Source organism: Puntigrus tetrazona, unplaced genomic scaffold, assembly GCF_018831695.1.
Source record: "Puntigrus tetrazona isolate hp1 unplaced genomic scaffold, ASM1883169v1 S000000326, whole genome shotgun sequence".
NCBI lineage: Eukaryota > Metazoa > Chordata > Actinopteri > Cypriniformes > Cyprinidae > Puntigrus > Puntigrus tetrazona.
The window spans coordinates 1-15,677 of record NW_025047985.1 but is presented as its reverse complement, the minus strand read 5'-3'; the positions used below and the strand labels follow the sequence as shown (position 1 = coordinate 15,677).

Here is a 15,677-nt window from a genome sequence, read left to right as displayed (position 1 = left end):
TTTTTTTTTTTTTTTTTTACAAAATTTACTCATACATTAAAGTCCACGAGAGTGAATAAATGATAATAGAATTTCCTTTTTCATTGATCTGATAACATATCCATTTGAATCATATTAAATATCAAAACGTTTCTGAATTTTAATACCTGTAATCTTAAATCAGGTTAAAAAGAATTAAAGACACTGATACGCCATTAAACCAAGACGTTTCCAACAGTACCAAGTAAACACAAGTAAACAATTTAGAGCTCCGGTTATTGTTGTTTTAAAACTGCTGTAATACATTAGCGAGTTTGTGACGCAATTAGGTAGGATTTTTAGAAAACACACGGCGATATTAATAAACTGAACGCTTTGACTGTGTCAGGGATGGGTATCAAATGTGGGGTCGCAGGTTAAAGGGGTCTTACCTTGAAGGAGGACATGGCAGGGTCCCTGTTATACCTGTCTATGGTGTGGAACTTGGTGGAGTGGTTGAGTTCATGGTAGAGCTCTGAGTGTCTTTTGCGAGTGTGCATCACTTTCTGTAAGGAAGGGGAAAAACAAACAAACAAAAAACAAAAAGAAACAAAAGCAAAAATAAGAAAGGGCAGGCCAGGGAGGAGCTGGGTTAACGGCTACCGTTGTTAAACTGCAAAACTGCACACACATCCTCTTGAAGGGTGGTGTTTTGATCGAGTATTAAAACGGATCGGTTCTGATGGGTATTAAATAATGTTAAAGCTCTCTGGTCAGTATCATCTCTTACTGACGGACACTTCCACCAATTCCCAGACTTATTTGGAGGTGGTTGGAAGCTGGGTGGGCTGTGTTGTAGTCACAGCTGGTGTTCACGCAGAACTGCATGTGCAAGCATCCACGTACTAGGGTGTATTTCTTAAAAAAAATAAATAAAAAAGTTGGGGTTTATTTAGCTTTCTTTAAGTGCTTACTGTACTTCAAAGTTCTCATTTATTTTAGCGCTACCAAAGTTAAATATATTATCTTTTATTGCACATTCACCCATTTGAAACTTTATTACGCTATTGTGTGTTAATTCCACTTGTCGAAATACACGTGCCAGAACACATAAACACACAATTCAGCCTGACCGGAAAACAAGTGCCAGGCTGGGAGACTGGGAATACCTATTTTAGTTGAATATTATTTTGAATATTATAAGAATTTAATGAATTAAAAGTAAATACACTACATTTTCGAAAAGTTAATTAGCCGAAATATCCATGACAATACATAACTATTGTCATGGATATTTCGGCTAATTAACTTTTCGAAAATGAATCCTTGTGAGAGCACAAATGATTATAAATCATTTAAAATAATTTTAGTCTACTGTCAACCTCGGTTTGTTTATCAGGAAAGGAGGGAGATCATCTCATGCAGCACTGACTAGGATGGAAAAGGTTATGAAGCTCTAAAAGCATCTGAATGCGTTAGTAACAAGACATACCTCCGTTTGAGAAGATGCCTCCATACTGGAGAGCAAATATCCAGTCATAACTTAACTTAAGCTTTCAAACTTAATTGAAGAACAGCTGGTTTAAATGCACACAAGTGTGTTCTGGAGAAAATGGATTGGGTTGTTTTAGACTGGAGATTTGCTGGATCCTGCCAGTTGATCATTCCATGGAGGTGCCCTCCAGGCTGCCTCACTCACACACGTGCAGGCTCTACTCGTCTCATTATGCCGTCTATCTCTTTCACACACAATAATGCCACTCACTCAACACTTACAGAGCTCTACACTGGTTCAGTGTTTCTGCAGCCTTGATTCTTTTGTATTCAGAAACGTATCCTACTTGTATAAGGTGTCATTACTCAGCACACTCAGTGATGACATAGCAAAGATGTCCTATTAAAAAAGGGTGACCAGATTTCTCAAATGCTACACGCAGAACATTGTCTGAATTAAATGATCCAGGGGCGCCGCTATGGTTTCTGGCCCCCCCTGGACAGCATGTCCACTTGGGCCCCCCTCGTAAAAAAAAAATTCCCCCTTGGGAGAAATCGCGCACGCTTTCCGTACAAATCTCATTCCAGTAGTTTCCCTGTGGTAGAAATTGCAACCATGTTCACCTCTGTAGAAATTGCATTTTCCCCTCGGGGGCCCCCCTCCATAGCCAGGCCCTCAGAATCGTTCTACAATTTTGGGGTTAGAATGGTTTGTGACTGTCCCACTGACAAGTAAAATACCCTGTCATGGTCTAGAAAAGTATGAAAGACATCTTCTGAATACTCCGTCTGCCATCAGCGGTTCGACCATAACATTATGAAGCGATCAGCGTACGCTCTTCTGTGTCAGTCGTTATTTGCGTTTGATTTGAACGCTAAAAGCATATTTGCATGTCACGACTGACACAGAAAAGGGTACATCCAGTGGATGCTCTTCAAAATGGAGCTACAGTGACGATACAGTGCAGAATTGTTGAATAAACTCATCATTTTTGTTTTTTTTCCATACAAGTAATAACATTGAGGTTGAATCACTGATAGTAGATTGAGGTTTTATACAAAATTTCTTAAATTGTGCTCCAAAGACAAAGCTTGTACAGGTTTGAAACGACATGGTTAATAATGACCTTTTTTAATCTTGGGGTGGAGTCTCTCTCTCTCTCTCTCTCTATTCTATATATATATCAAAGTGCAATATGTGGTCACCCTATTTTGAAACAATGCAAAAAAATCTAAGAAATCCTAAGAAATCAAGGCATGTGAAACACTAAGCAGTTCTGCCATGGATAGGACTGTTGCTAATACTAAATGCATGATGGGGGAAACAAGCACCAGAGCAGCAACTATCATTGGCTCCTTTATGAGTCCATTGAAAATCTCTAGATAATGTTGGACAGAAGCACAAACACCAGTCTGAGGACAGATGGGGACGGGTTCTTACCTCAAAGTCCAGCTCAGAGTACCGTACTCTTTTCCTCTGGGGGAAGGGGGAGGGGGAGAGAAGACACCATCAATCACAACTGCACATCTTTTAGCACCTGAGTAAACTGGCGCCCATGACGCAATTGCCTCATGCAGGTGCAGTGAGCATATTATATCCCTCAGCTGACTGAACTGCTTTTCCAGTGGGTGTTTTATCTTTGGATTGAAACCAAACTTCACTGTGAACACAGGAAAGGTGTATTTGCCTTCAACAACAAGTGGGTGTAAGGCAGACGTCTTACAGCATGAGAGAAGTGTCCATGTTCTCAAATCACACCTGAAACAGGTTGCATCTAATACAGTATATTTAGTGATATAATTGTAGGGTTGTATAATTGTAATTTAAATGGCATCTTTACTGAAAATGTCTGACAGGCTGGATTAGGCCACTGGTCGGATAGGCCTAGGATTTTTATCCACAAAACAGCATAAGTGATGATGATATGAGCTTTTGATTAAAAATAAATAAAAACTCCTGCATATAATGTAAACAGCAGAAACTGTGGTATTTTTAGAAAATGGCATTATATGTAATAAATGTCTCAGGGTGTAAACATCTCTAATCTTATGTAAACAAAAAAAAACACTTGCTCAGTAGGAACTTGCTTAGTTCTAACAAAATTTGTTTGCACTTCTGCACTTTGTATAGTGTACAGGGTCTCAAATAAACTTAATGCTCCTCTTGGTGAGTCAGTTGAGCAGATCAATTAGCAATAAATGTTTGGTATAGGCCCCATGAATCTTTATTTTCATTACTTTTTTAATAAAGGACTTAAAAGGATAAACTTAAATTTTCAACCAGCTTTGTATTGTTACAGTGTTCACAGCATGTCAGTGAACAATCTGTACTCTTTCCCCATGTTACCTGCACCTAGCTTCCATTAAAGGTAACAAAACAAACCTGATTGAAAATCCTTTATAAACGTATAGATGTGGGAAATGGGATTACTTAGCTATCTTTTCCAAGCACATTAATGACCTAACATTGCAGGTCATTGTGTCATAGCAACATATACAGGGTGAGCCAATCTGTATCTCTCAGTGACATGACAACTGTCACAAAAAATGTGAAGATCTATTGTGGTGAGGATTTTTTCCCCTCACATTTCAATTGTATTGGCTAATCCAAATAATAGGACACAAACATATGAACTATCCTGTAAATCAATTTGAAGTGAAAATTATTTCCATTTTCTGTTGTAATGGAAGCTTAACATTTAATGTAAGAGACAGTCCACAATATAAGGAGTTTAAGTTCTTTGGAAAACACTCACAAATACAGTTAACCAATAGTGTCTGTACACATTGTGGCAATTTGTCACAAGCTCAGACTCACAGAACACAAACCAGTCAAGATCCGGGCCTATGCTACTATGCTACTCACAAAGGGAGGATGAGTCACAATGTATACTTTTTTTTTAATGTAAGAAGTTAGTTGTTGACAAAGTTACTTCAGGTGTCACTGGGTGAGTGAGGTGAAAGGAAGCCAAAGCACTACAGACCCCACCAGTGTTCAAGCCCAATAAAATATCAGTACTTAGGTACCTTCCCCTGAGTGGTCCAACCTTAAGACACCAAACTTGAGTTGGTGAGTTCTTTAGAAGAAAAGCAAAAATGCAGCCTTTCCAGCTTGATGACTGATATGAAAGTAATGTAACTTGAGCTGCATTTACAGGCACTTATGAGTCAGTGTGTAAGACACAGAGAGATGGATAATGAACGAGAAACATTTACTGTATTTGATAGGTGGTCAGCTGTCAAAGCATTAATTAGATTTTTAAAGTCAACATGAAATTAATATTTTGCTTCCATAATATGATTCATTTGAGACTGAACGAGGTATTCAAGGATGAAAAAACAAAACCAAGCAAATAATTTTCTTCAATTAAGGGAAATCCAAAGATTACCAGTTAGCATTTAATTCCAAAATAACTAGGCCATAAATAAATAGGATTAAGGTATGGAAGATTTTATCCTGCCTTACTTATAACCCTTTTTCTGGATTATTAGTAGTAGTATATTTTAGACTTTTATTGTGATTTATTTGATAAAATTATTGCTAGAAAACATTAAAACACAAATACTAGTTTGACCTCCTAAGACCATGCTTAAGCACCTCCATTCATTGATATTTTGCCGTATAATACCCTATTTTGGCTGGTAAGAGCTAAAAAAAAAAAAAAAAAAAAAAAACATTTTACGTTGACTTTAAGTTTGACAACTGACTTTAGTTAGAAATTCATGCCCCAGCCCCAAGAACTATGTGTAGGAGACAGAGAGGGAAGGTTTTGTGTCCGTTAATGAAGGAGTGTAGGCTCTCTCAGGCACTTCCTCTGGCTGTTTCTCTCTCACCATCTGCTGTTTCTCCTTGTGGGGCTGTAGTGTAATTATAGAGAGAAGAGAAACTGCACACACACATATAAACACACCGATGCAGTCACTAAGTTGTGTAACATCATGTTGACAGGGGACTGTGGGTATAGAAGGCACACCTGAATGCATTCCTGTGACAGACTGATGAGAGAGTTGCTAGATGATCAGTATGTATGGTGTCTCAGGGACTACAGATGATGTAGCATCATCCAGCCCCGAAATGAAAGGAGACATTACTAATAAGATAATTTAGCCTCGTTATTTCACTCTTGTAACAACACCTTTAAAGTATTCTCCCTTATTTCAAATTGACTTTTGTTCCTCTGCTGAACAGAAAAGATGTTACTTTGGGGTCTAGTGTTGTTGTGAACCCCCCCTCCGACTTTCAAAAAACCCTTTAAAATATCCTCTTTTGTGTTTCACAGAGTAAAGTCATACATGTTGAGAATGACATGGGAAATATGACAATTTTCATTTTCAGAGAACTAGTGGGAAATTGTCTGGTGATTGTGTGTTTGGGTTGGTATGTTTTTACGCAATTGCTGCATTCATGCTGGGTTTTGTCTTGGTGATGTTTTTGTGCAGATCTAACTGACATTTTCCTGCCATAATGATTCTGTGTGCTATGTGGTCCTCAGTTCCCTTTTTCCTAGCAAGAATACTGGGAGATTACAACACTATTGTGCTCCTAGGTTGTTCGCCAAAACTGCAAACTGCAGGTGTCTTCCAAAATACCCCGGGACATTCAGCAGTGATGCTTTTAGATTGTGAAAGAATGAATCCCTTCTTTAACCCTTACTTACTTCCAAAGATCCAGCCGAGAGGCTGGTGTTGGTACTGCCCAGGTTGCGGGGAAGGGTTCTGGTGCGCTCCACTGTTCCAGAAGTGAGGATCTGCCGGACAGATGGTCGATTCTGCTTGACCTGCAGGGTATGGGTGTTGGTATGGGAATGCGTGTGCCCGGTGTGGGCCGGCAACTGTTTGAGCGTGCCGTAGGAGCGGTTTAAGTTCATGCTGATGTGGTCCACAGCTGCAAAGTCTGCAGGGTACGCCTCACTCTCTGCTGGATGCAGAGTCATGGGTGAAGGGGGTGGAGGAAAGGGAGGATCGTCTACTGTAATGTTTAAGGGTTTCCCCTCATCCTGCGTTGGAGGTGGGGGCTTGAGACTGACTGTCCGACGTGGCAACACCATGTAGTCCCCTTCCCCACCTCCACCACCAGCTGATTCCTGGGTAGAAGAAGGGTTTGGTCGGGCCCATCCCAGCCCGCTCTCAGTGCACAGGTAGATGGGTCCAGTTCGTTGATGCTGACCTTGTTGCTCCACATTAACCTCCTTCTTTAGCGGCTGCTCGCTTAGCTCATTCAGCGGACCCAAAGGAGGTACCTGCACCAGGAGATTAGGGGGTGGAATGTTCCCAGGCAGGCTGCTGAAATTAACACCTTCCTGGTGTGCTGCCAACTTGGGGTCGTCCTCATCATCCAGGGAAATGCGGGATAGCGTGCCAGTTATGGTAGCAGGATTACAGGTGTTTACCTCCTTAAAGATGACTGAGGTAGAAAGGAGAAAGGAAGAGAGAAAGAGAACAGATAGACAGAAGTGGGGAGGAAGAAAGATACAGAAACAGGTCGAGTGCACAAGATCACACAGATGGACAGAGCGGCAAAGAACTGAGAGAGAAACTGATCATAAAGTTGGATGCTGAAACAATACATGACAGAAAAGGAAAGGGGTGGGATCGGAAATGGTTACACAGCAGTTCCCAAAGGTACACAGCCCAGATGTTTTGGAGAGAGGTTGAAGCAGTGACAGATTAAACAAGATTGATTTGAGTGGGTGCAGAGAGAATGTGATCGGTGGAGGGAATGATGGGAAAAGGGACAAAAGAAAATGAGCTCATTCACAGTGCATGGAAATGGAGTGTGTCAGTGCAGAGGTCAAAAGAACAGATAAAGGTAAGGCAGTAAGGGCAGGAAAGGACAAACATTTTCAGGCAGGTGAATTATTATCCAGAATTCTCTGCATGCAGAAGTTGGACGGTTGCAAAGGTTGGTGCCCCAGAGGTGTTACAGTAGGAGTTCACATGAATTAGGTAGGGTTAGGAAGGGAAGTCATGCACAAAAACCATCAGCCATAATGGCCTACTACTATTATACATCATTAATAAGGTCACATTTAACAACCAACATAACTCAGTCCAAAAGGCAAAAGAAAAGAAATGAATACAAAACAAGTACATATATTTAAAACAACATACTTATAAAAGGAAATAAAAAAGAAACTATTAATTTTGTCTTAATTAGAATTTTGTATGGTCGATATTGCAGCAATGGTAGTTTATAATCCACAAAACTGCAAAAAAAAAAATTGGTTCTATTCTTATAATGTTCAATTTACGGACCAATATAAGAGTGGACTTTAATAAACCTGCCATGCCAACGCTGCACACAGCCTTTTTCTTTATGAGGTGAATCTAGCGATATGATCAAGATGGTTTAATGTTAAAACTAAACCAGACAATTATGTTTTTTAGCAGAACTTAACATTCCAAGCTAAAAATAAAAATGGATCAAATTAAAAATTAAAAAGACAGTTCACCCAAAATTCGAAAATTCTGTGATTACACCTTACTTTCATGTCTTTTAAAACCTGTAAGACCTTTGTTCATCTTCAGAACACAAATTAAGATATTCTTGCTGAAATCCAAGAGTTTTCTGACCCTGCATAGACAGCAATGCAACTACCATGTCCAATCCCCAGAAAGGTAGTAGGGACATTGTTAAAATAGCCCATCTGACATATATCAACCGTAATTTTACAAAGCTATGATAATATTTTTTGTGCACATAGAAAGAAAAAATATGACTATTCAACAACTCTTCTAATATCACATTACCTATTTTAATGATATCCTAACTACGTTTCTGGCAATATTTTAGTAACATTGCTGTCTATGCAGGTTCAGAAACCTCTTGGCTTTCATAAAATGTGTTTTTTTATTGTTCCAGAGATGAACAAAGGTGTTCTGGGTTTGGAATGACATGATGGTGAGTAATTAATGACCGAATTTTCATTCCTGGGTGAACTATCCTTGACAAGTATATGACAATCAAAAAGCAGTCATGCACATTTGTATGCCAGTATATACAAATCAACAAACACTATAGTCTAACTAACACAAATGACATACAAACAGGAATGTTTTAACTTAAGAGTGAGACTTACATGGGTGTCCTCTTTCTGCAAGTGAGGGGGAAACAATGATGTGCATGGGTTAACTTTACATGAACAATTTTTACCAAACAAACTGCATTAGAACCAGGGCAAAGTGGAAATAAATGGTGAGGGAAGAGCAAAAATGAGAAAGCAAAGAGGTAGGACAGCGGGCAGTGAAAGAAAAAATGGAGGTCCCAGAAGTACTCACCTGTTTGACATGCCAAGTCCACGTCTTTTTCAAAGTCCGTCTGTGTAGGTGAATCAAGGACAGAGAAGAGGTTACTTCAGCTTGTTACAAACAGCATGCTGTCCACAACTGAAATAAACTTACAGAGACCAATCCTAGATCATTTACATTTGATTCATACAATTTATGTATGATGAAGGGTGGAGCTAAACGCTGTTATAGGCGGTATATGGTGGTAAAAAGAGTCCATCATAAACAAACAAGTTGTTCATTTTAGCAATCACCACGCTGTGTTTCGACAAAGTACTAGTCTAATGCAACACATCTGCAACACCTCTACAGTAAATAGCAGATCCCTTAGCACCAGCACTAATTACAATGAACCAAAGTGAACATAAATTAGCATACCGCATTCTGACACAGCTGGGCTTGACTTTACAAACAAACAAAGCTGATATTATTTTCATGAATAAAGGGGAGGACTCTTAAAAAAAAGATACAGTACAATGGACACAAACTGACTGAGTCCCTCAGGGTAAACAGAAAATGTCCGTCCCAGAACAGCTCTTTTTAACTCCAGGCCCTCATTGGAATGCAGCGTTGGCTATTGCTGCCAAAAAAATTGACTCTCAAAGGAGTTCAAAACAAAACTTTAGTCAGGCCATTACACTATGGAACAATTTTAGCATGCCCTAGCGAGAGCAGTCTGTACGTATGCATATACCTGCGTATTGAAGTTAAAAAGAAAAGGCATTAGACAAGAAAGAGACCTGTGACTATGCAAAACTTTTACTGCACAGCCACGGAATCTAAGCAGTTACTCTGCACTAAATAACTTGCTGACAGCTCACCACTAATCTAATTAGCTGCCTAAAATGCTAATGCTAGGCTGTCAGCTACACTCTAAAATTGTCAACACTAACTCTAAAGCAAACACGTGCGATCAAGCACATTTCAGAGACGTACGGTCATGTGATTATGCTCCAAGACAAGGCTCTGGCTCTGGTGGAGAACGTGGGCATGGTTGTGGTTAAGCATATGCAAGTGGTTGTGGCTCAAGGTGTGGGTGTGGGTGTTGTCGAGGGTGTGGTTGAGAGTATGGATGTGGTTGAGGCCGTGGGCATGGTTGTGATTGAGAAGGTGGGTGTGGTTTAGAGTCTGAGTGTGGTTCTGGTGGAGAATGTGGGTGTGGTTATGTCCATGACTGTGACTGGCCAAGGCTAGAGGAGGATGGGCGGGGCAGGTTTGGTGGCAGCCTTGGCAGCACCCAGGTGAATATCGGAGCGAGCCGCACTGCTCCTGACTGTAGAGGCTTGGCCGGTGTGGGCCCTTCTGCCGACAAAGAGGCAGAATGGAGAGAAAGGTAGGGAGAGAGAAAAAGTGAGGGGTGAGTTGAAGTGAGGAAGCTGAAAGGTGGAGCAGACCTGCAGGGGCGGTGATCCCTCTCATCCACACCGATCCACACACACACACTTGGAGAGTTCCTGCTGTAGTTACCATGGTTACATGCAAGTCTAGTCTTTGAAATCACTGCAAGGCACTGGGTAAAGGGCTTAAAAACTATACGAAAATACCCAATAAGGTTATAAATGCTAAATATGTTACTGACATTATTCGTTGCTTTTTTGTATTGTATATAATTACTAGCTGACCTTTAAAAAAAAAAAAAAAAACAGTGTGCGCAGTGCTATTCAAAAAGATTTTAAAAAGGCACCTATTATGCCTATATCTAATATAAGTCTCAAGTGTCCACAGAATATGTATGTGAAGCTGTAGCTCAAACTATTCCACAGATCATTTATCACATAATTTTGAAAATGTCTATTTTGAGTGGAAACAGAAACTCGCTGTTTTCTTGCATGTGTCTTTAAATGCAAATGAGCTGCTGCTCCCCACCCTGTTTTCCACAACAGGGCTATGCCTTTACAGCTTATTCCTACGATATTCTCCTAAGAACATCTTTTTGGTTTTGATTAGCATGTCTATTGCACACAAACAAAAACGTGGCTGTCACACTGCATGTGATTACTAAACTAAATTTGCTTTCATGACTTACTGCATTTAAAACTATCAAATACACACTGACACATACCATGCCTCTGCAATAAAAGAGTTTTTAAATATTTGCTGGATAGTGTTTAAAGTTTATGTTAAAAACACATAAGTTACAAAAACACAGTGGTTATGTCAATGAAGATAAACAACCAGGAAATAAATTACATATTTATATTAGATTTGTGTATTATCCTGCTGGCTTCACTGTTAACCCAAAACCCGAGAATGCTGCTTTTAAATGTTCTAATATGAAGATAAAAATGACAGATTGTGTGATAATACTAACACAGCAGTGTCTGTCAACAGTAGTAGGCGGGGCTTGTAAAATGTGACGTCACAATGTACTGTTTCTACAAACAGCTTGTTTTGAGACACTGCTTATGATTTACTGGGATTAACAAAAGGGAGTGTGGATTTATACGGCGGTTGTGTAAACGCATTGCCAACAAATGTTATGTTTATATTCAAATAAGATGTAAAAGTGAATGTTGCATAATAGGTGCCTTGTAAGTCTCTAACTGATCACCAATTGTATAATGACATCTAAATGAGATAGATGGAAGCTTTAACCAGCAACCTTCCCTAAAATAGTCAACCGCTCTGATTTTCACAACAAATCCGATTTGAAACACAATCACCCAGTAGCCTGTGATGTTTAAAAGAGGAGAAGCCGACCCTCTGAGAGTCCCATGTGAGATGAGATGGAATGGAATGCTATTCACCATGATCTGCACCTGGCCGTTCTTGCAGGAGTCCGGAGAGTTTTCACTGTCGTCTTTGCACCCACCCATCCTACAACGCACTGCGTCCTGTACCTGAGGTGGGAAGACATGGAATACAACCAGGGTGACTCTTAAATGAAATTTAAAACCATGGAATAACAGTATAAAGCATCAAAACAAATACAAAAACATCATTATTATTTCAAGCCTTTCTAGGGCTGTATATAAAAACTGCAACCGAATATGGCTGTCAGTCCTGTTTGTGCTCATACACAGTTCAGGTATGAAAGAGAGCATCAACCATATTCTATAACAAAAGTGACCTCTTAAACTTTAAAGAGGTGCAACTACATTTTTAAAGTGAGGTTGGTTAGTATGTGCTAGAAGAAAGGAACCAATAGTCGACAGTTGTCCGTCAAGAGTGTGCTTTGCTAGTGTCAATCACTGATGTTAGGGTTGTCAGCCTCTCTTGGTTTCTGAAAAATGGCTGAAAATGAGGTTTTGTGTGGTCGGAGAGCAAGACAAAAGATGGTTCTGGCAGAGGGAATACAAGGAAAGAAATACAGATGTTGTCAACACAGATGTGAGAAGATAAGGCAAGAGTGAGAGTATCCTAAAATGCAGACTAAAACATTTTAGATTATGTACTGAATACTTAAACTATTTATTGGTTCTAGGCATTCAGTGAATTAGAATTTTGTTATAATTATACTGAATCACTGTATAACATGTAGACTGTTAGTAATTCTTAAATTTTTTTTTTTTAGAAAAAAATGATAATAGGAAGGGTTAATATCAATCCTGTGTTGATTCTAAAATGAAGCTAATGATGATAGCAAATATCCTTAAGACAATAGCAGCTTCTGTATACTCAAGAGAATCTATCGTTTTAATCTAGTTAGTAATCTACAGAGAGCATCTGTATGTGATTTCTTTGTGATAAAACTTTGATATTAGTTTATATTCCTGACTGAAAAGCATTGCAGTGAGTCTGTTTGCATTTCTGCAGGAGGAGTTTGCATAACTGCAGATGCACAGACTCATACAACAATAGGGAAGAAGACACTCCCTTTAATCAGAAAAAAAAAGACAACGTGATAGGCTGTTTCCCCTGACGACAGTGTAGCCTTAGCAACGGGATGCCACTTATTTGCATACAGATTTATGGCCAAAACGCCTACGGAATGACCAAGTGAAAGCACAGTGTTTCCTAACTGGGAAGATCAGAGCTTTTATTGCCAACAAAGAGGATAACAGTAATGTCCCGAGATTTTCTTGAGACTGTCTGGATGCACAGCAAAGGCCCCTCTTAGGTGATTCTATCACATGAGGACAGAGATAAATGCAGGTGTAAATAGACATCTTAGAAATTGATCAAATGCTGTTCTGACACACTGATTGCTCAAAAAAGTACAAAAATTGTACATTTTGGCGTACAACAGCTTGTGACTGGGGCAGTTTGTGATTGGCAAAGTGATAATAAAGACATTTGTCACATGATATAATGAGATTTTCAATTTAAAAGAATGATGTTTAAACTTTCTATTCATCAATCGTGAAAAAGTTTTATATTTAACATTACATTAATATTTAACATTACAAATAACGGAATAACTGTTAATGTAAAATTATAATGAAATTATAAGTAAAATATAATGAAGTTATAAGTAAGACTAGGATTAAACAAAACTAAAAAACATTGTGATAATTAGGGTGAATTTTTTTGATGACAAAAAGTGTCCCAGTGGTTTGATTTTGTAAACTATCCGATGCATACAATAATAAAATATAGTTATAAACTGACCGTCAAAGTGCAAAATTGCTACAAATGTAACATCAATGCAAAAACAAAATGAATGCAACTCAAGCTATATATACAGAGGATTCGTAAAATATCCACAGCATTAAACTTATAGCACATGCGGTATTTACTGACTGTGAATGGAGGCGCTCTAAGACAGCAGGCAGTTGCATGAACACAACCAACCTTTGCCAAATGATAAGCAAAACCTGTGACTACATGACACTATGCAACACTGCAGGGTAGAGACTGTATGATGGTTCATCATTGAAAAATAGACATTTGACAGAGTGCAATAAAGCATGAAAATGTACGAGTTTAAAAAGGCTCTTATCCACCTCCTGTACGTTCTTTAAGTTTTCGGCATAGACCGCATTTTAATCTTGGTTTTGCATTTTATGCAAAAATGAATCAACTTGATTTGACAAACTGTAAAGCTGCGAGATTGGATTGACAAACTTTAAAGCTGCGAGATGCACGATATCCCAAAAGATGGTGGTAATGAACAAATTTAGTTTGCGATGTAGAAGAAGATGCTGCGCTCCTCCAGTGCATTACAGCCTCGCGACTCGCCAGAACGCACAACGGGATGTAGAAAAAGGAGTTCGCTATTGGGAAAAGCTGCACTGTTTCAAAAGTAACCGAGCTACCGTCATGCTACAAAAACTGTAGTTACATAAGTATCATCACTACTTGTAGCTAGCTACTCCCCAACACCGCAAATTAGCATATTACAATGATTTCTGAAGGATCTTGTGAAGGACTCCAATGAAAGCTGGAGTAATGGCTGCTGTAAATTCATCCTAAATTAAATTCAATTGCATTTAAAAAATCTTAAACTAGAAAACTATAGTCATTTAAAATACTTTCAATTTTACAGTATTCCTGTTTTTATTGTATTTTTCTTGATCCCAGACATGATCCAGGCAAAATCCCATCGCAAGTGTTCACTGGAGGCACATTTGAGACAAGTTAATTCTACAACATGTTGTACATATCCCAAGTGGTTGATCTGCCGCGACCTTTACGGTTTGCAAAGGTTGCGCGCCGAACAAATGACACTTTAATCTACTTGCGTCCTCCGAATAGCATCAAGCATATTCTGTTGAAACACTTTATTTATTGACTGCACATTCTCTGCACTGTTTAGTAAATCCCTTCTCTTTCTATTCAACTGAGCATGAGTTATCATGCTGCAACACTATTCACCAGCCTAGACCAGAATCTGTAATCAGTCTGCTCCCCTCCCCACAAACTAAAATTACGATGTGCAGGAACGCTAGGCTGTTTCGCAAGGCGGTCTCATTCTCAGAGCTTGTTTATGGATGACTGTCTGCCGAGTCAAAGCTGTAGACGTATCAGAATGACACCCGACGGCATGCCTTCTAGACTCTCTCTATCTTCACAAATGCATGAGAACAAACTATTCCCACAAACCATCCTCCGCTCATTTGCCTGTGCTAATCATGAATGCTGCCTTTCCATTGTTGGCTTTCAAAGTGTACTTCGCACATCAAACTGCATATAGCGCAAGGATCCGGTGCACAAACTACACTCCACTCTCTTGTTTTGCTAAAGCTATTAGGGATTACATCAAAGCCTTGCCAGGGATTTTCATATATTTACTAAAATAATACCAGGATTTATTTTACTCTAATCCTTTGGTTTTGCGATATTGATTTAACATATATGGCTTAGCGATTTAGAACTGATTTTTTCTCTCCCTCCTTAAACTACGGCAACATATTTTGATTTACCCGGTATGTGAAAGTCAGCCAAGATTCTGTACATACTGGAGAGTTGAAACTGTCGCATCTTGGCTACAGACCCACTACAATGTGACTATAGTTTGATCCATCAGTTGATTTATTTATGGCCGGTCAGACCAACCTATTATTATGTGAAAGCAGCGCATGCTATTTCAAAAAGTTGATTGTGTCAGCGGTCTAAGCCAAGTTTTATTCCTAAGTGGGTTTTAAAATAATGGACTCAAATAAAAGTCCTCCTCCAATCTCCGTTTAAATACACCTCTGACTGTCCTCTAAGACTGACAGTGTAACAGTGAAACTTTTATTTCTTATATTGTTATGGCCAATCACAAGCATATAATATTTTAATGAAGACTGGGGTTATTTAAGCCAAGGTTTTCAAAATATTCTCTAAGCTCTCTAAAATCCAGGGATTGTTGCATTAAGCATTGTTGTTAATTAACAATGAAACATAAGAAGTAAATAAGTATAATATAAGAAGTAAAAAGAATTAATTAATAAATAACTGTCAAACGATTAAAAGCGATCGCATCGTAAATAAAAGTTTTTGTTTATATAATATGCGAGTATACTATGTATTTTTATTATGCATATATACATACAAAAGCATGTATTAAAGAA

At 38.8% G+C, this 15,677-nt stretch overlaps 1 protein-coding gene across 3 annotated transcripts; it reads right to left on the bottom strand.

Annotated features, from left to right (window-relative positions):
- Nucleotides 1–6: 6 nt before the first annotated feature.
- On the bottom strand, nucleotides 7–11,598 carry LOC122333670 (adhesion G protein-coupled receptor B2-like). 3 transcript variants are annotated; one of them, XM_043231369.1, is made up of 6 exons: nucleotides 11,499–11,598; nucleotides 8,731–8,770; nucleotides 8,532–8,546; nucleotides 6,111–6,856; nucleotides 2,894–2,929; nucleotides 7–524 (listed from the first exon to the last, which is right to left on the bottom strand). In XM_043231369.1, the coding sequence occupies exons 1-6, from the start codon at nucleotides 11,553–11,555 to the stop codon at nucleotides 396–398; spliced, it is 1,023 nt and encodes a 340-aa protein (XP_043087304.1). In that variant the 5' UTR covers nucleotides 11,556–11,598; the 3' UTR covers nucleotides 7–395. The 3 variants fall into 3 exon arrangements, with proteins under 3 accessions (XP_043087304.1, XP_043087303.1, XP_043087305.1); XM_043231368.1 differs by having other exon boundaries at nucleotides 11,487–11,597; XM_043231370.1 differs by lacking the exon at nucleotides 2,894–2,929 and having other exon boundaries at nucleotides 11,487–11,598.
- Between the last annotated feature and the right edge of the window lie 4,079 nt (nucleotides 11,599–15,677).